Source organism: Brachyistius frenatus, unplaced genomic scaffold, assembly GCF_029030835.1.
Source record: "Brachyistius frenatus isolate BFR_SWC_R1_liver_20210118 unplaced genomic scaffold, ASM2903083v1 Contig_70, whole genome shotgun sequence".
NCBI classification, from domain to species: Eukaryota; Metazoa; Chordata; class Actinopteri; family Embiotocidae; genus Brachyistius; species Brachyistius frenatus.
In genome coordinates this window covers 36,850-56,291 of record NW_027210669.1, presented here as the reverse complement: position 1 = coordinate 56,291, position 19,442 = coordinate 36,850, and the positions used below count along the sequence as shown (strand labels likewise).

At 42.7% G+C, this 19,442-nt stretch overlaps 2 protein-coding genes across 2 annotated transcripts; both read left to right on the top strand.

Annotated features, from left to right (window-relative positions):
• The first annotated feature begins 493 nt into the window (after nucleotides 1-493).
• On the top strand, nucleotides 494-8,534 carry LOC138626114 (immunoglobulin-like domain-containing receptor 1). The gene is made up of 8 exons (XM_069707553.1): nucleotides 494-728; nucleotides 2,717-2,887; nucleotides 3,449-3,598; nucleotides 4,000-4,119; nucleotides 4,224-4,370; nucleotides 5,344-5,469; nucleotides 6,224-7,116; nucleotides 7,789-8,534. Exons 1-8 carry the CDS (start codon nucleotides 680-682, stop codon nucleotides 7,825-7,827), a joined length of 1,695 nt encoding a protein of 564 aa, XP_069563654.1. The 5' UTR covers nucleotides 494-679; the 3' UTR covers nucleotides 7,828-8,534.
• Nucleotides 8,535-9,421: 887 nt separating this feature from the next.
• Nucleotides 9,422-18,984, top strand: me3 (malic enzyme 3, NADP(+)-dependent, mitochondrial). Its single transcript, XM_069707549.1, has 15 exons — nucleotides 9,422-9,607; nucleotides 9,971-10,200; nucleotides 12,841-12,974; nucleotides 13,446-13,595; nucleotides 14,010-14,085; nucleotides 14,162-14,323; nucleotides 14,538-14,641; nucleotides 14,714-14,823; nucleotides 15,598-15,695; nucleotides 15,805-15,918; nucleotides 15,993-16,098; nucleotides 16,660-16,802; nucleotides 17,599-17,772; nucleotides 18,421-18,519; nucleotides 18,621-18,984. The coding sequence occupies exons 2-15, from the start codon at nucleotides 9,976-9,978 to the stop codon at nucleotides 18,780-18,782; spliced, it is 1,857 nt and encodes a 618-aa protein (XP_069563650.1). The 5' UTR covers nucleotides 9,422-9,607; nucleotides 9,971-9,975; the 3' UTR covers nucleotides 18,783-18,984.
• Nucleotides 18,985-19,442: the final 458 nt, after the last annotated feature.

Sequence of the window (19,442 nt, the reverse complement as noted above, 5' to 3'; positions counted from 1 at the left end):
GCAGCACTTAAGTTCAGCTCAGGCGGGCTCGCTTTTTGTTTTACAATAAAACTCACTGGAGTCCGCGTCCTCGGCAGGAGATGTAAACATCCGCGCACAAAGAGCTCCAACACTTGTTCAACATGATTCATCCTGAGAGTGAACTTTACATTCTGGCAGCTCGCCACAAACGAATAGATGAAAACCACCAAGCTGACCTGGTTTCCTTCACTGTTAGATCATGCAGCTTTACAACCAGCCGTGAGACTCACGGAGGGGATGTTGAACATTCACGCATCCGTCCGCCTCGTAAACAGCATGCGATTCCGCTTAAAAGCATATATTTGCACCTGAAATGTAGTATTTTTGATTAAACAACTGTTTCGCGGTGTTGTTTCTGCTGCACCTGTCGAAGGGGGCGGGGCCAATGATGTCACCTGGAGGAGGACGGGGGAGGGGATCGGCCTCTCTGGCTCGGATTCTCCGAGGGGGGGAAGCTGGTCGTCGTCGCGGCTGTAAACGCTCGTCTTTCACCACAGACAATAAACACAGCCCGACTCGCATGTCGTCCTGAGTGGAAAAGTCGGGTTCCTATGCAGAGCAGCGCCTCCATGACGACTGTCGACAAATATTCAGGATTCTTCTTTAGGATTTTCAGTCGCCTACAGGATAGAGAGTGAAGCTTCCGCGGAAGGATAAAATGGGAAACACGATACTGATGGCTCTCCTGCTGGCACACCTACCCACAGGTGAGGTTTTTTTGTTTTGGTTTTTTTTTTGTCATTGTAAAGGCACCTTTTTTTTTTTTTTTTTTTGCCAAAATTGTATTTGTGATACAATTCCCTCCCGTTTATGGTGAAGAAAGTCGAGTGAAACCTTTAAAGCAAACAAGTCGAAACCAATGTCTACAAGTTAATTATCGACAGGTGTAAAAAAAAACACCAAAAAAAACAGGAAGAGGCCGACTGGTGTCACGTGACTGCACCACTAGTTTTCTGTGGGTTCACTTTCTCTAAGATAGCAGACATCACATCCAAGCAGTTAATATAGATTCTTTGTCAAATAAAGTTGACAATTTGAGCTCTCTTGTCACATAACTCTTTTTTTTTTTTTTTTTTTTTGTTTGTGGCTTTTTTTAGAGGGTGAGGATAAATAGGCTATATTTCATCATTAATTTACAAATGCATGTATCCTTTCCATTATTTCAAGGTCATAGGTTGCAAAATAATTAATTAAGCATATTTTTCACTGTAGTCAGTACTACCTGTAACAGCACGAAATGCATGTTTTCATATATTTAATGTTTGGGATCTGTCACCTATAAGTCAGCACTCACAGGAATATAGCTGAACTAAACCACCCACCTTTCACAAGTTTAACACTTCATACATTTCACTGAGAATATCTGACGACTTTCCATGAACAATGTTGAAAAATGTCCACTTCCCTTTTCAGCACACATAAAATGTATTATTATTCCACAAGCACGATCATACCTGTGTAATATCTTCCACTGTGTAACTGACCTGATATGTCTTGTATATATTTACTACATTCTGCCAAAATGTTCATTTAATACAAACATTACCCACAATAATATACAGAGGAAAATATTCTGTGGTAATCAATGAGTTTCTTGGCTGAGTCGTGCTGCAGCTAACAATAATTTTCTGTATTGATTATTTTGTCTACTCGTCAGTTAATTGTTTGGTCTACAAAGTATCGGAAAAATACTCAACACAACATCCCAGAGCTCAAATTATTGTCCTCAAAGTTCTTGTTTTGTCCAAACCTGGATTCATATAAAGATGTTCATGTTAACTGTCATATAAGACAAAGATGAGCTGGAAATCTTCACATTGAGAGGCTGGAACCATTTTGTTTAAAAATAAATCACCTCAACAATTTGTTAATGAGAAAAACTATTGCAGATAAAACCTCTGTCCTTCAAGGAATCAGTTATTCTACTCATAATTTCAGACCTACATGGGGGCTTCAGTTTATGACAGAGTCGTGATATTAATGTCCAACTGATGGGGTCGTTTAATATAACGACAGTTTTAGATGTTTGACTGCGTAGAAGTTTGGGGTTTTATACAAAAAATATAAAAAATATGGAATAACTTGTGTAGCATGTTTCTGTTTCACGGAAGACAATCTGCAGAATTGGCCATAAACACTGATCAGCCACAACATTAAAACCACTGACAGGTGCATCATTAAGTATTATAATACAGCAGACCAGTAAGAAATGTTCCCTTCATAAGGATCATAGTGCTCTGGTATTTAGTCACATTGATGGAGGTGTTGATTTATTTAAACGGTCATTATGGAAACAGTAATTCATGTTGCTGTTGAACTGCACTGAGTAAGACCGAGAAGTGTTCCTCTTATTTTGTCCCTCCCATTTAAATTAATTGGGTTTGTATCACTTTCATCTTGAACCTTAACTGATACTTGTCTGTATTAACAGAGGTTTCCCTTTTTATCAGCTTGTTTTTTCTAAACTCAACATTACAGGCCATGATTGACAGCTGTTATTACTTTTAATGATATACGATATGCTCACAGTTAAAGACTACTGTAGTAAACTGTTAACCAGTCTGGGCAGATTCTTGTCAGTCCGGCATTCAGGAGCAAAACAGTGACACAAATGCAGAGAAGTTATTTTTCATGTTGGCTGCTATTCCACATTTAGTCTTCCATCTCATCTCGCTGTTCTCCCTGCTTGTATCAGAGCTGCTGTCCATTCAGGTGATTGTCCCAGAGACAGACAGGAGAACGATGCTGTTTGCCAGCGTGATTCTGCGCTGTGATTACTCAACTTCAGCGAACCCTCAGGATGTCCTGGTCACCTGGAGGTTCAAATCCTTCTGTAAGGACCCCGTGCTGGAGTACTACTCCACAGGTGAGGCTGCAAGCATAATGGAGTGATAATAACTTGGCTGTACTGTTGCTGAACTAAACGATGTGATACAAAAAACTGGTCAGACTCCTGTTGAGCAGTCACGTTGTGTGCTCAGGTGGCAAAAAACAACGATGATTAAACCCACCAGTTGCATAAAGAGCATGCATATAGTGTGCTTCCAGTACTGAGTAATGTTTACGTTTATATATTTCCAAAGAGAGTCTTTGGCCTGTGACCAAATATTGACTATCTGTTAGACAAAACGGCACCCAAAAGATGCAGTGGTTCAAAAGGAAAACAGTGGATTTGAAAAAGATTTCTCAGAATTTAGTTTTTTCTTTGATTTATTTCACACTCATTTTAAAACTAATGTCCTTTTTTGAGTGACAGAGGCTAATTCCTTAAAACTCTAAAGCCACAATTCAAAATGAATTTAAAATACAAAACTAATTAAAGTATTTTATGTACATCAATTATGATTTGAGCAGCATAGTGTCGACAGTGATCTAAAATAAAAAAAAAAATTGTATATATTGAACATTTCACTATTTGTTTCTGAAGCCTATCAGGCGTCTCTGCAGCTGGGTCAGGACCCCTCCAATGACTGCCCGGACCGCCAGCGCACCGTACGCACAGTGATCCAGAAGAGGGGCATCAATGAGCCCACACTGGGTGCCGAATACAGGGAACGCAAAATTACCATTCAAAACAGTAAGTTCAATTAAAACTGCAAGCAGTGATATGCGGGCCCTCGCACGCTGCACGTCGTGCACGGGCCCTAATAAGTCCAGTCTGAACTTATTCAACTGATCAGTGATTTATTTACATTTGAAAACACCTTTGCATGCTGCAAAACACTCAGGATTAATATTGTGATGCGTGAACATGTGTTCTCCAGTCAATGCATTCCTTTAGCTATTTACTGGTCTAATTTCAGTTTTTTTAAGTTAAAGCAAACACAGTAAATACTACGTAAGGACAATGAACAGAATATTCAAACATGCTGTTCTTTTTGCTTGTAAAAAAAAAGTATTGTTACTGCTTTGACCCAGTTCAGAGGAATCTAGACCTCATATGCTTGCTAATGCTAATATGCCATTTTCTGCCAACAGAGGCCGACCTGATCATCACTGAGGTGATGTGGTGGGATAACGGTGTGTACTTCTGCACCATCGATGCTGCTGGTGACACAACAGGAGACTCGGATCGTGAAGTCAAACTCGTCGTGTACCGTAAGTCAGCTGAGGTCGTTGCAGTTAAGCTCACATTGAACACACCAAATCGCTTCTGTAGAAAATGTGGCAGAGACTGACGTATCGGTAATATCCTGTTACAGACTGGCTGACCGTCCTGTTCATCATCATCGGCGCTCTGCTGCTCATCATGCTCTTATGCATATGCTGCTGTCAGTGCTGCCCGCAGAAGTGCTGCTGCTACGTCCGCTGCCCGTGTTGTCCTCAAACGTGCTGCTGCCCGGAAAAAGGTAGAAAACTTTCTTTTTCTTTCTTTCTTTCTTTATTTACACGCTGAAAGTTGTAAATTGAAATGAGTTGAAATGGCAGACTCTCCAGTGGTGGAAAAAGTATTCCAACCCATTCTTAAGTGAAAGTACCAATACCACAGTGAAGAAATACAAATGTAAAAGTACTGCATTCAAGATCTTACCCTGTAAAAGTACACGAGTATGATCAGCAAAATGTACTGAAAGTATCAAATTTGAAGTGTTCATTATACAGAAGAATGACCCCCGCTGGTGTTATATTGTCCATATTATTTCCAATGCATTTTTTTTTAGAAAGTTGAGTCATTTAATCAAGAAGAATGCTTGACATTCATAAGCTGATCAAAGGTTTTATATTTGAAGTAACAAGGAACTTTAGCTATCAAATAAATATAATAAACTAACATTTACTGTGTTTTTCCAGAGTTGAAAAAGTAGTCGACTAAAATGAAAGTGACTTTTTCCACGATTGTTCGTTGATGGTGTGCGTTGTCAGATCTTTTGGACAAAACGCAGACACTGAGAGAGAATGTGTTGGACAGGAAGCTCTTATTCTTTAGACCTGAATGTGTAAAACTTGTTTGACTTCCTTTTCTTTTGCTTCACAACATCTCGGCTATTGTATGTGGTAAAGAGTAAAGATGTTTCTTTTGAATGTCATCCCTTCAGTGGAATGACACAAACAAAGAAAGTTCAAATACAGTATTGCACGTTCAGACTCGACCTTACTTACAATACCCACATACAATGTGACCTAATAAAATGAATGAAGGCTGAACTCTCTGAGCTGCTTCAGTTTAAATGAAGTCAAAAATGTTTCCAGTATGATTTTTAAACCCACAGAGACTCAAATGTTCCTGCACCTTCTCTTAACAAACATTAATAATATTAGCCAATATATCAAAATCTAAGAAGCTAATGCTGATTTCACTCACTTCGACTGCTCTGATTTCAGCGGTGATGCAGCATAAGATGATGCGAGAAGCTCAGAAGGCGATGGCTCCCTGGATGAATGGTCAACCCATTTACGCTCCCATCAGCTCTCATGCGTCCTCCCAGGGCGTCCCAATCCTGTATTCAGGTGAGTGACACACAGGCACAATAAGACTTATCTTTAATGCTTTGTTGAGTCATCCGAGGGCATGTGTTTGGTTTCCGGTGCAAGAGGACACCGTGATGGGAAATGAAACTCTGTGAACTCCTGCTTTTATATACATGTGCATCAAACACATAACGGGTACGGATAAAACTCTTTTTGTGTTTTTAATGATAGACCATTCATTCAGATTTCTTTTATCTGGAATTTAGTGGCTGCACGGTAAGATGCTACAATTAATGCAGATTTTAGCCAGTAAACTTAAAACTGTAAAGGTTGGAGATATAAAAGTGCTCTTGCATTGACTGACCAAAATGTAATGAAAGGGGCTACTTGTGCCAACTTTAATAGTTCACTACCTGTCTGCTACCTGGCAGCGGACACGGTAACGACTAGCTGGTGAACGTAGTGGAGCATTTAGCAGCTAAAATGAAAGATATTTTTTTCAGGAGTTGATAAGAGATCAGAAAGAGAGCGAATGTCAGACTGTCATTCATCATGTGACCAGACACACGACTCCATCTGAATGATAATAATAATTCATAATTGCGGGATGCATAAGTTGACAACTGTTTGCCAACAAGTTCCCCATTTTACGTTGGTAAAGTGAAAAGCTGCCAGTGTTGTGATTTCTGCTGCCACTAAAAGGCCAAACAAAAATCAGTTTGGCGGTTTAAATGTTGTTGCATATCTCTCTGGATTTTGTCTTAAACTGATCTCCCTAACTCTTTTGTTCCAGGCACGTATGCAGACTACCCAACCAAGCAAAACTTTGCCATGGCTCCCATGCAACTGTCATCCATGGCCCTGCAGCAGCAGCAGCAGCCCCCCCCTCCTCCTCACCACCATGTTTACGACAGCATGCGCCACAGCATTCAAGACCCCAACCAGGTGCTGGACTACCTGGAGAACCAGGTGAGAGGGCTGGATGTCGGGCCTCTTCAAATGGCTCCATATACTGTCCAGAATATGCCCCCATTACAGCCTCAGCCCTCAGGACCTTCAGCACTCCCCTACACACTCGGGCCCCCGAGTATGATATCAGCACTGGATGAGATGGGGGTGAGAGGCTTGGAGAGAAGGGTGATCACCCTGCCTCCCATCATCCAACGTGTCCCCAGCTTCCCCTCACAGAGGGGCCCTGGTGGTGGACATGGATCCGGGGGCGGCCCCAGGATATCCAGCCAGTCCAGCGGGAGCACCAACCGCTCTGGGGGAGCTCCCCACCACGACAATCGTGGGTACCGAGACCGAGACGTCTCTCCTCCCAGACGGGGGATCCTGCGCGACTACAGCGATGACTCCGATCGGGACAACAGGCGAGGAAGAGCACCACACGGGGGTTCAAGGAATGAGAGGGGAGGCTCGGCCGGGAGGAGGAGAGGTGGGTCCAGGCCGCGTACACGAAGCCGCGATGACCTGATGGACGAGCTGCACAGCAGAGCACCTCGGAGGGAGAGGAGCTACTCTCCTCCTCAGCGCCGCAAAGAGCCCATGAGCTCGGATGAAGACGACAGCCGGAGAAGAAAAGGAGGTCGAGGGAAGGATTGGCCAGAGAAGCCCCCCAGCTACTCCTCCATCGAGAACCAGCCCGGACGCAGTAACGGCCGGAGGAGCTACGACCTTCTCTCTGTAAGATCCACACACTCCTGACATACTCTGAACCAGCTGAGATTTATCTGTCATTTTGTCTCTTTTTTTGTAGTGTTGTACTCTTTCTTGCACGGTTTTGTAGCTCTGCTAGCACCATGGCTCTTCAGATGGCCACCACGTTGATCCAGACTGATAATGTCATATGCTGCAAAAACAATAATTGCACGAAGAATTATAGTATCTAAAGGGAAACTATCAAACTCTCAAAATTGCAGACTTAATTTAAACAATCTGACTTAACAATGTACATTAATTACAGCAAGTGGAATACTTGGAATTGGAATAACTTTGGAATGACTTTTCATCAAGCAATATACTAAAAAAATAGAATTAATCTCCTACTTAAGTCTTAAATGACTAATGGCAAATCCTTCAGCCTTTGTGGTTCTTTACGTTTAACACCTGCTTGATGTTAACATTGCGAGCAGGTTAGCATTTAATCACCACCGTGCCTACATACAGCCACACAGAGCTGTCAGCACGGTGTCGACTCTTTGTCTTGTTTTGTCGTAACTTCTATCTTTTTTCATCTATTTTTGTGCGTCTTTGTCTTTTTGGTCTTTTCTTTTCTTCCACCTGTGTGTGCGCGTGCTGAATAATCAAAACTGTCGCTTTAATTCTAACCTCACCTTTGTCACTTCTCTCTTTTAGGATAGAAGCTCCCGTAGCAGCACCAGCGTAGTCATCTGAAACATTTCTTATCTTTTGAACTTTTCCTGAATGTTTCCAGAATGGTGAAAATGAAGGAAAAAAAAAAAAGTAGGAACATTAATCTGTTCAGTCAGCTAGAAGGATGCAGTTGTTGTTGTTGTGAAGTTTGATAGTTAAATATAAATATGATGTATGGATATACTTGGTTTCTGTATGTAATTGCAATAGAAAATATTTTTTGTGAAGAGAAACTGTTCAGTTAAGACTGTTATATTTCAGATAATCTGCAGTCGTGTTCAGTCTGGTGTCTTTTTATTGAGACGACCTTTGTGATTCTTGTCCTCGCTGTCTTAAATTGTGTAATTTGTGAATGTGTGATCCTGCTGGTGATGGATTCACGTAAGTAAACCGTCAACAAGCAGATTGTTGAATACTGTCAGAGTTTGAGTTAAACAGGCTTGTCATTGTGAACATGTTATATCTTTTTGCAGATACAATGTATTTCCCCTTTGTTTTATTTTTTTACAGTAATTTCATATTTTTACATTAGTTCTTAATCTATTTAAAACATTTTTTAATATTTATCCATGATACCGTGATAAGAGTACGCTTTGGAAAATGGACAAATTAGTGGACATTTTGGAAGTTCCTACTGGATGCACCAAAATATTGTGATTTTCAAAAGTGATTTCTTTTGTTACAAACACAAATACAGATGTGTCATTATTAAAAGTGTGTTTTTAATTAAAAAAAATTAAATACAGCAAGTGTGAAGTGGGTCATTTCTCTACTTAGATCTGATGGTCCCAAACAGAACATTTAAACTCTTAACGCTGAATTTTCAAAGTGGGAATGGTCCACTAGCCCGTTAACGTGTCCGGGCACGTAAACACATACACATGTGCAAAAGGGACACATTAACATGTGCACCCCCAGCCTGAACCCCTGGAGACAGTTTTGCCCCACGAGGTCACCACACAAGTTAAACCAGACTGCACCTCAACATACGGGGACTGTTCACTACAATCAGATGAAGTCTTTTGAGGTGTGGAAGATCCAGCAGAGGGCGCCACTGGCTGCTAATATGACCTGCAGTGGGACCATAGTGGTACAGATGGTTTTTGTCTTTTGTCTATTTTTGTTGTTGATGTCAGTGTTTGAATAGATTAAAAAAAAAAAAAAAAAAATCATTATTTTTATTGCGCAAAAATGCAGAATATTCATACCAGAATCAGCTTTACCGGTCAAGTTTGAGTAAATGTTTTCTGGTTTATTGTGGCTCTTTGTGTAATTTTGTTCAAAAAAGCTCCATGTGCTTTCTTGTTAAAATAAACAACATCAAAAATAAAGGCATGAACATGAGAACAGCTGTAACATAAGAAACGTAAATAAAAGAATATAAAGCACGAGTGAGAGCAAGCATGAGCATAAAACTAATGAGCAAGCAACAATTAAATAAAGTTATAAGAGTTTTTGCCTTGACGACACGTCTTCAAAGTGTTGCATTTTGAGTGCAGATGCTGAAGATGGGGGTTTTGTGTTGTTGGCTTGTGTTTCCAGGAGGAGTTGGGGGGCGGGGCCTAATCTGAGCCCGCCGTGAAGCGGCTCTCTGATTGGCTGAGGAGCTGGGGGAGGCCACGGGCTGACTGGGGAAGTGGAAGTGCTGCAAATATCAAAGGATCCCCGGATCAGCTGTCAGCTGTCGGTCCTCCGTTACGTCTGTTGAAAACACCGACCGTCAATACAAGCAGCAGAGAAGACAGAAGTGCCTCATATGAAGATAGAAACCAGGTGCACAGCGGCTTGTCATTGATTCCAGGTGAGGCTAACTGAATATTAGCCACGCGCATTAGCGCATCGGCATTAGCGGGCTACGCACGCACGTCGCTCCGTAGAGAATATCGGTAATTATCATAAAAGCGGCGGGCAGCTCACTGAAGCCAGCGGAGCAGATGCAGCTGCACACCCCAGGAGATCTGTATGAACACACTGAACACTTCGGCTGGTGGATTGACCTCCACCACGGGGTCATTCCTACATTATTATCGTTGTATCTGTGGAGTTTGCTTGCGTTGACGTGAACGTCCTACTGTGACCGCGGCACCTGTTGTAAGTGATCCAGCTCAAAGCAAACAAGTAAAAAGCCTCAGATTCACTCACTTTTGTGCCTGGATGTGTGCAGGCAGCATGAACTCCCTCCCAGGAAGAGCCGCGCTCTCTCTGTGCAGGCGCACGGCCGCGGGCGGAGCGAGGGTCCTGGCCGGCTCCCCGGGTCACCCTGCGGGGGGTCCGCCGGCCGACCGGGCCTCTCTCCAGGCTGTACGGGTCTGCCACTCCGGGGCGAGCCGCAAGGGCAGCGTGAGCACCAAGAAGAGGGGCTTCGACATCACCAGGAACCCCTACCTCAACAAGGTGAGCTCACCACGGTGTCTGGTGCCTTTTTTTTTTTTTAAGCTGTCAGCACGAAGTATATCAATAAACCCACATTTACAAACCCACATCTATGAATTAAATAATATATTGTCACCAAAACAGTCAAACGTGAACACAAAAGGTCACAACAGGCTGTTTACATGTCTCCTTGTGTAGTCTGCATTTTTGGGCTCCAACTAAAGATTAGATTTTACATGTCATATACTGAATCTACTGATTCTTTTCTTAATTAATCAGTTTAATCATTTCATCTACAAATTGTATGAAATGTGTGGGGAAAATGCTGAGCATTTAATGCACGTGGAAATGAAATGGAGTTTACATGTGACATGTCATTACAGATATACCATATACTGCACAACCACTGCACTTTAAGGTATTTTTGTGTCATTTTTAGTGGCTTTTGTGAGTGTAACGCTGCCGGCAGTGTTGTTAGTGTTACCCATGTACACCCACCTCCACACAAAGAGGTGATAATGCATTGGCTTCCAGAGGCCTGCTGGTCATTTAAGGTAAACGGTGCTGTGCCAAAACGCACACATGGTGTTCTATTTTAAAAAATTATATAAAACCAAAAAAAAATCTAAACAGGGGCACTTTTAACAGAGTTATGGTTATTACGTCATTTTGCATAAACAGGCTATTTAAAAAAGAAAAAGAAAAAAGAAAATCATCTTCAGTCTGTTACATAACTAATGAGTGGATTTGAAATCACATTAAAATGTGTAGTTTTTTTGCAACAAGGCGGCTCAAAAGTTAACACTGTGTTCAAACAACTGTTTCTACATGCATACAGTGGTGGTGGAGCAACTATAAACAGGCAATACCATATAAGTAGCAGATGATAACGGCACAGGAGTACAAAACAAATGCCACAGCAGTGTGAATTGTCTCCCTGCAGATAAATTGACTTCCTTTTTGCACTGCTAGCATGGAAAAAACCCAGCATTTTCCAGTCCACCCGGTGCCTCAGCAGTGCTTGTATTGCATTTTTTCCCAAACTGTTTTGTGCGTTACCAGCTGTACAAGGACAGATAGTGAGTTTATTGCTTTGATTTTAGTTTTAAGGAGGTCAGTCACAGTTCCTTCCACCGCTGATGCTTAGTCAGCAGTTAAACGCTGACTCACACGTCAGTTAAATGAGAAAAGTCAGGAAGTGGAGCCTTATTTAGACTTAGAAAAACAACTTCCTAGTGAAATGTTGTTGTTGTTTTTTTACATATATTTCGCCGTCGTCACGACAGTTTTGTTTCCTGTGTGTGCTGTTGTTTCACACTGAAGACACTCTAATTTCACAAACATCAAACTGAATCAGGTCACAGCCATATCCATGAAAACCTTTCTCCTCTTTATTGCATTTAGCTCTAAATTATATTACATGTTTTATAACTTTCTATTAATCCATGATAAGTCTAGATAAAGGTTAATCTAACAGTAGTTTGAACTTCAACCCACGTTTTTAGTTTCACTCTCTCCTCTTGGCTTTGTGTGTTAACAAAATGTGTGTGTAGTCTGGATTAACTACAGCTGCTGGTTAGGAGTGTCGCCTTAATGGGTTTACTTTAGCGCCTCTTTACCTGCTCGATCTAATCAATTTAGCTTCACTCTGTTAATCTGTGACTTTCTCTTTGTCCATGTTCACAGATCTGTGAAAACGTTTATTCTCCATCCACACTGGTGGCTTCAGGTTATTTTCGGAGAGTAGGCTTGATGTCTCCCTGTTTGGTGCTAATCTGGTTCGGTATTTAATGCATCAGTGTCTCCTTTTAATGACCTCCAGCTGCAACATCTTTTGTTGTGCAGACTATCGTTTGCGGCTACAGAAAACTGTCCAGTGGGAAACTCTTTACTGTAATCTACACTGCTCCTTAGCTGTTGATCGTTTTTCATTTAAACCTTGTTTTAATGTTAAAGCAAGCAGCTTGTGCAGACCTAAGAGTTGTGAGTACCCACTATCACATTTCCGCCTCGACTCTGTCAACATGAATAATTTACCTGGACACGAGCGCACACAGAGCCACGGTAAAACAAACCGACCCTAGGATGCCGGTTTATTCCTCATCTAGGTCAGTGTTTTCTCTGCCGTGCGAGAGTCAAGAGGGAACAGGAAGAGCGATGAGGCAGAGTTAAGGAGAAGAGTAGTCGAGCTGACAGGGGAGTCATTTTTGGCTCCGTCACTATTGGACAGAATAAATAGATTAAACCTCACACTCCCCTCCGATCACTCTTTGGGAAGTCTGCCAACGCTGAGACAGAGGAGCAGCAGCAGTAACCGTAACCGGAGGGCAGACGGGTACGAGGCTGCTTACCAGAATAACAGCTGGGCCCCTTGTTCTTTGCTGCTCCAAGTTGCCAACATATCTTCCAGTGTGCTTCATTTAGTTTTTCCCTGCCAGAGTTTTCATGCAAACAGGTTTTTGTTTTTTTATGTAAATCATAATTCGGAGAAAACTTCAGACAGACCACTGGATTTGGGCGCGGGTATGAGTCACAGCTAACCTCACTCTGATGACTAACACATGAGTCACTGTGGCCTGAATTTCCTGGTTTAGTTCGTGGGATTTTGCCCTCTGCAGACTCTTCTGTGTTGTATAACGGTCGCTCTCTCCCACCCTGCAGGGAATGGCCTTCACCCTGGAGGAGCGCTTACAGCTAGGCATCCACGGCCTGCTGCCCCCCTGCTTCCTCTCCCAGGATGTGCAAGTGCTGCGCGTCATGAAGAGCTACGAGACGCGCGTCAATCCTTTGGACAAGTGAGGGAACAGACAAGCAGACGTTCACAATAAGACATACGAAAGCCCTCTTAGAGATTACGACACAACAGCTGCAGATGTTCAATGAGTTTATCCCACTGAGAATGTTGTTTTTTTGGGCACGTGCCAGTGGTCGGCTCAAATCTTCTTCAGCGTGCCACGTCTGTTGCCAGCGCGGGATGATTTATTGTTTGTTTTTTCCATTCATAGTGTTTATTGAGTATCACATTAAAAGGCTTGTGAAGCAGGGGCATAGTCGAGTCACACACCACATGCTGGAGCTGCAACATCCCTGGTTCAGCTCCTGGTGGGAATCTTTGTTGCATCCTTTTTCTCCCCGTATTTCAGTCTTTAGTTGCACCGTATGATAAAATGCTGAAACATTAAACCAAAACATTCAGAGTTGATTTAAATCAGAGGATGTCTCGATGTTTTCTAAAACAAAACCTTTCACGGTTCTCTCCGTCTCAGGTACATCCTGTTGATGACGCTGCAGGACAGGAACGAGAAGTTGTTCTACCGTCTGCTGACCTCCGACATCGAGGAGTTCATGCCCATCGTGTACACTCCCACCGTGGGCCTGGCCTGCCAGCAGTATGGACTCGCCTTCAGGAGACCACGGTGAGATTAAAGCTATTTGTGTTGGTTTCATTCGCGTTTTACATCACGACTGTATCTTCTCTAAAGAGTAGGACAGCTGGTGTGAAGGATTAATGGACTACTCTAAAACAAAATGCCTCCATTGAGAAACCTTTTTGCTGGTATTTGTTGTTTTTAAATCACAGACTGAAGTCTGGTACTGCATGATGATGATTTCTTGTTCGTGGAAAATAAAAATACAAATAAACTTCTATTGCACTCCTAATCTAGTTTCTATCTTTTAAAATTGTGTTTTAATGTCATATACTTGTTTACTAAATAGTCCATGTGAGTCTACTTTTTACTGATGGTTGATTTTCATGACTGACAGCTGTAAACAAAAGCCAGCGGCATGTAGAAAATAGATCAATCAAACTTCACTCTACTTGTTCACAGAGGACTCTTCATCACCATCCATGACCGAGGCCACATCGCCACCATGCTCAACTCCTGGCCTGAAGAAGACATAAAGGTACACGCAGCCGCTCGCTCCTCCGATGTTCAGGTCGTGTTGCACACATTGCTGACACCTGTTTGTGTGCGTCCAGGCCATCGTGGTGACAGACGGGGAGCGCATCCTGGGCCTGGGTGACCTGGGCAGCTACGGGATGGGGATTCCCGTGGGCAAGCTGGCGCTCTACACGGCCTGCGGCGGGGTTCGTCCGCAGCAGTGTCTCCCCGTGCTGCTGGACGTCGGCACTGACAACCAGGTTAGTTTGACGTCGCAGCTGCAGGAAGCAAGTTTTATGAGCTGCTGCTGCAGCACTTCATGTCTGCCTCTTATCAGTCATCGTAGATTACATATCGGACGAGATCAGAGAATTCCTGATGTGACTTGGTAACGGTTAACAAAGCAGAAATACAGTTGGCAGATGTCTCTTCTTTTTTTTTTATTGACTAATTAATTGTCGTACTTTTATCCAGACGCTGCTCGATGACCCTTTGTACATCGGACTGAAGCACAAGAGAATCAGAGGAAAGGAGTATGACGAGCTGGTCGATGAGTTCATGCAGGCCGTGACGGACAAGTAGGTAACACGTGTACCGGAAGCATATGGAGGCAATCCGGATGACTTGCTGATCACTCCGTTGCTCTGCAGGTACGGGATGAACTGCCTCATACAGTTTGAGGACTTCGCCAACAGCAACGCCTTTCGCATCCTCAACAAATACAGGAATCGCTACTGCACCTTCAATGACGACATCCAAGGTACTTTGGTACCCACTGGACTCGTTATTCTTAATCTCCATTTACTTCCTCTCATCTCCATACTTTGTACTGTCTAACAAAGACATAGCTGCAGAAAGTTTTTGTGACAGACATGTTGCCGTCACCGTGGGTTCTTCCGTTCCAAACGAACAACAATAAGCCCAGTACAGTCGGTAGCCGTGTTTATTCAGCGTAAAAAGATGTTCTCAGTTTTGTCACACTTGGGGTCTCCTGCCGAGCATACAGCACACGTCCTCTCCGCAGCCAGCCTGCTGCTCTGTGTCTGGAGAGAGACAAATCAATAATTGCCTGCAGCTGTGCCAATTAAGCCTCTTCCAGGCATAGTTCCCTGAACCACTCCCCCAATCTGTCCCTCCTGCCAAACCACGCCCCGCCACCACAGTTTTCTAACTTGAGCTAAGATCACATCAGGCATCAGTAAAGCTGAAGCAGAGACACACACACACACACACCGGGTTGTATTTTTTGCTCGTTGCCCCTCATGTCAAAGGAAGATTGTGTTTTTTCTTCTTTCAAAAGTTAAATGTTCTCACTTTAACTCAATATTTCAAGATTCACTCACTTTGAAACCAGTTGTTTACATTTCTAAATGATCCATTTCACAAAGTTGTGTTGTTTTTTTTTTTCTTCCAAATGTCTTCCTTTTTGCTGTACACCAGAATGAAAGAATAAGAGTGCTCTTTGGTCAGGCTGGTCACGACTGGCACACATGATCTGTTATCACAAGCCTGTTTTGTTTTTTTTTCCCTGCAGGCACGGCCTCGGTAGCTGTCGCCGGGGTTTTGGCTGCTTTGAAGATCACCAAGAACAAACTGTTAGACCACACATTTGTTTTCCAGGGGGCAGGCGAGGTGAGACCATCTGCTCTCTACGATTTCATACTGTTATCAAGTAAAAAAAAAAAAATCACATCTTAAATTATTAAGAGAATTAAGACTTCCTTTTCTTTTTTTTTCCCAGGCTGCTCTGGGTATTGCCCAACTGCTTATAATGGCCATGGCCAAAGAGGGACTGACTAAAGAAGAAGCAGCCAAGAGGATCTGGATGGTGGACTCAAAGGGCCTCATTGTCAAGGTAACGTGTCCACTCACATGGTCTCCACATGTAAACAGCACCGTGTGGACATGTACATGTATACTCAAACGCAGGGGAGAAGCCATCTGAACCACGAGAAGGAGGAGTTTGCTCACGATCACCCCCACCTGAAGACGCTGGAGGAGGTGGTGCACACCATCAAACCCACCGCCATCATAGGTGAGTGGAGCGGGAGGCTCGGTGCAGTAAAGAACACGCTTCCAAAGCACGTTGTTTCAGTCAGTGTCTCATATATACATATAAAACACTTTTATAACCCACATTGTTTGTTTCGTCCATTCATGGTTATCCCTGACCAGTTGTGGACAAACACAGAAATCTGTTAAAGGTGAATTTTTTTTCTCTCCACCGTTCGTCAGCTCAGTAACAACTCGGTTAATTTGCTACAAATCAACTAATCCTCACTTTTCATTTAATCCGATGCCTCAACGTTTAGAGGAAGTTTTTTTTTTTTTATGTATCTGCATGTACGATGAACAGGGACATTTTTCAGCCTTTTAATCCAAACAGTTGCAACACTGATGATTAACATGGAAGAATAAAATTGATGCAATATAATTAATAGGAAAAACAGATCCAGGTGGAAAACTACAATTCGAAGACTAATGAAACCTGGTGTAGAATCCTACAAACACTGTTCTCATTGGAGCTGGTTTAGTTTTAAGTCACTGCTATTTGGAAACTGATGGATTCTCCCTCTGAAATCTGCTGAATTTGAAGGTGTGGCTGCAATCGGAGGAGCGTTCACCGAGAACATTATCAAAGACATGGCGTCCTTCAATGCGAGGCCGATCATCTTTGCCCTGAGTAATCCCACCAGCAAGGCAGAGTGCACGGCAGAGCAATGCTACCAGCTCACAGAGGTAATGTTCACATTAGAGTTACTGCGAAGTTTCTAATTTATTAAAATCTGTGTTTCTCACACAGATATGTTGTGTATATTTCTGGACTCCTATCCTGTAAATACTACCACATTGTTTTTTAATGTTTTAAAAGTCTGCATTAATTCACCACTATTTCGTGGCGCTGCTCTTTTATGTTTCTGCCTTTTACGCTCCATTAACGTCTCAACTGATTCACAAATTCAGCTGTTTTAGTCCATTTCATTCTGCCTCAATTTAAAGGTGGGAAATTTTGATTTGATTTTGATTTTATACACTTTATTAATCCCCGAGGGGAAATTTCTTCACTACAGCAGGGGGGCTCTCAGTGGGGAGCTGCTGCAGCAGGCTGCCACTTAGCGCGGCGCCAGATAACCTGACCTGAGGTGCATGTTTTTGGATGATGGGGGAAGCCGGAGAACCCGGAGAGAACCCACGCAAGCACAGGGAGAACATGCAAACTCCTCACAGAAAGGCCCAGGACCGGATTTGAACCCGGAACCTTTTTGCTGTGAGGTGACAGTGCTAACCACTGCACCACCGTGCCGCCCAAATTTTATACTGAGGTCAAGTTTACAGCTCAGACTTTTAGAGACTCAGCAAGAATTTCCTCCAGAAATTAAATGAATTGGTCGATTTAAGCATTATGAGCTCATGAAATAGTCTCAACACTTGCGAAAAGCTCAGCATGCAAACATGATCAGCTTTATTTCCTAGTTGTTTTCTGTTGTCTCTGCAGAAGTGACAGTCTTATCTCCCCCTTCCTCTCTTCGATCAGGGCCGGGGCATCTTTGCCAGTGGAAGTCCGTTCAACAAGGTGACGCTGACTGACGGACGCACCTTCTACCCCGGGCAGGGAAACAACGCCTACGTCTTCCCCGGAGTCGCTTTGGGCGTTATAGCTTGCAGAGTGCGCCACATATCTGAAGACATCTTCCTCACCACCGCAGAGGTACGTTACACTCGGTGACGGATTAGTGCTTGTATGTCGCAAAGTAATGTATATTCACGTGAGGATTTTCTTTTCAACAACAAAAATGACACCAGTGTGATCAATAAATTGTTGGCTTTTGTACATTAGTCAATATAAAGTGTATCCCTCGATGTGAAAAAGACATATCCCTGTTATTCAGACCATATGTAAGAATTATATGAATGTCAATTAACAAGCACTTCCCTCCTGTTGTATACACTGTTATTTTAAGGCAGACCTCCTCTCTGCAATTATGTCTACTCTAAAATTACTCACGTGGCTGGATTCAAAATCAAACGTATCGGACATTTATTCTTGCAAGAAGGAGCAAATACATGTACACTCAAAGAGAGGTGTCCATCATTGCTCAAAGTCACTCCTCTGTAGTTCAGCTTTCGTACGGTGTTACAAACAATTGACAGTCACTCCCACTTCCTCTTCTATATCCTGTTTTGTAGCTAGTACTGAATGTGGCAAGAGATCACAAGAAAGAGATACAGAGACGTTGTAACTGAGACAATAGAAACATGTTCTGCAACAGATAGACACATATTTGAAAAGCCTGATTATACGAGTTCATTATTTTTCCATCAACTTTGTTTTATTTGTTCTGCCTGTCTCTCTCAGGCGATAGCTGACATGGTAACAGAGGAGAACCTGGCGGAGGGAAGACTGTATCCTCCTCTCAGCACCATAAGAGAGGTGTCTTTCAAGATTGCAGTGAAGGTAGGTGATCTTTACACAGATTACAACACTGATATTTCCACTGCCTGTTTTGTATCAAATAAAGTGATTGATAACCACTTTTTTTTTCCCACCTCTGCCAGGTCGTCAACTATGCATACAAACACAACATCGCTTCAGTGTACCCGGAGCCTAAAGACAAGGAGGCGTTCGTGTTGTCTCACATCTACAGTCCCGATTACGACTCCTTTACTCTGGACACGTACAGCTGGCCGCAGGACGCCATGAACGTCCAGGACGTGTGATCTTCGTCTTCTGTCTCTGTCTAAACTTAATATGCTTCAGTGATGTCACGTACAATTTTTTGCAATGCCTCCGTTCAGAAATTTTCCAGTTGATTCTTGCCTTTCAGGTTTTTTTTTTTTATTTCTGTCCCTCTGCCTTTTAGATGGACTTTACTCATTATGATTGAATGCCAAACAAACATAAGATTTTCTATATACTCCAAGTGTTTTTCCTGAGAAAAACATTGTATAACTTCACAATAAGCATATCAGGCATCATGCACACTTTAACTACACTCCTTTCACCAGATTTTCAAAAAACAAAACTGTCACAATATCCCACAGTTATTTCTCGTGTCCCAACACAAATGAACAGAGGACTCATCTCAAAGCTTAAGATATAAAACTCTCTGTGCCTCTTTCTGTGTGACCTCAGGTCAGCGCTGCTCAGTATTACGAGTTAAAACCTCTGGCTGTTAAAGAAGCCTCGTCTAGCTCATCCCTGTAGAAAGCTCCTTCAATCTTTACACTCGTGTCAACGTATTTAAATCTGCACAGAGGACCGTAAACATTGTCGGATCGGCCTGTACTTCTGCCTTGTTGGCTTTGCTTCCCTGAATAAATGGGTTATTTTTGTTGTTGAATGTGTTCAGTGGAGGCATTTCTGGGGATTTAAGAGTC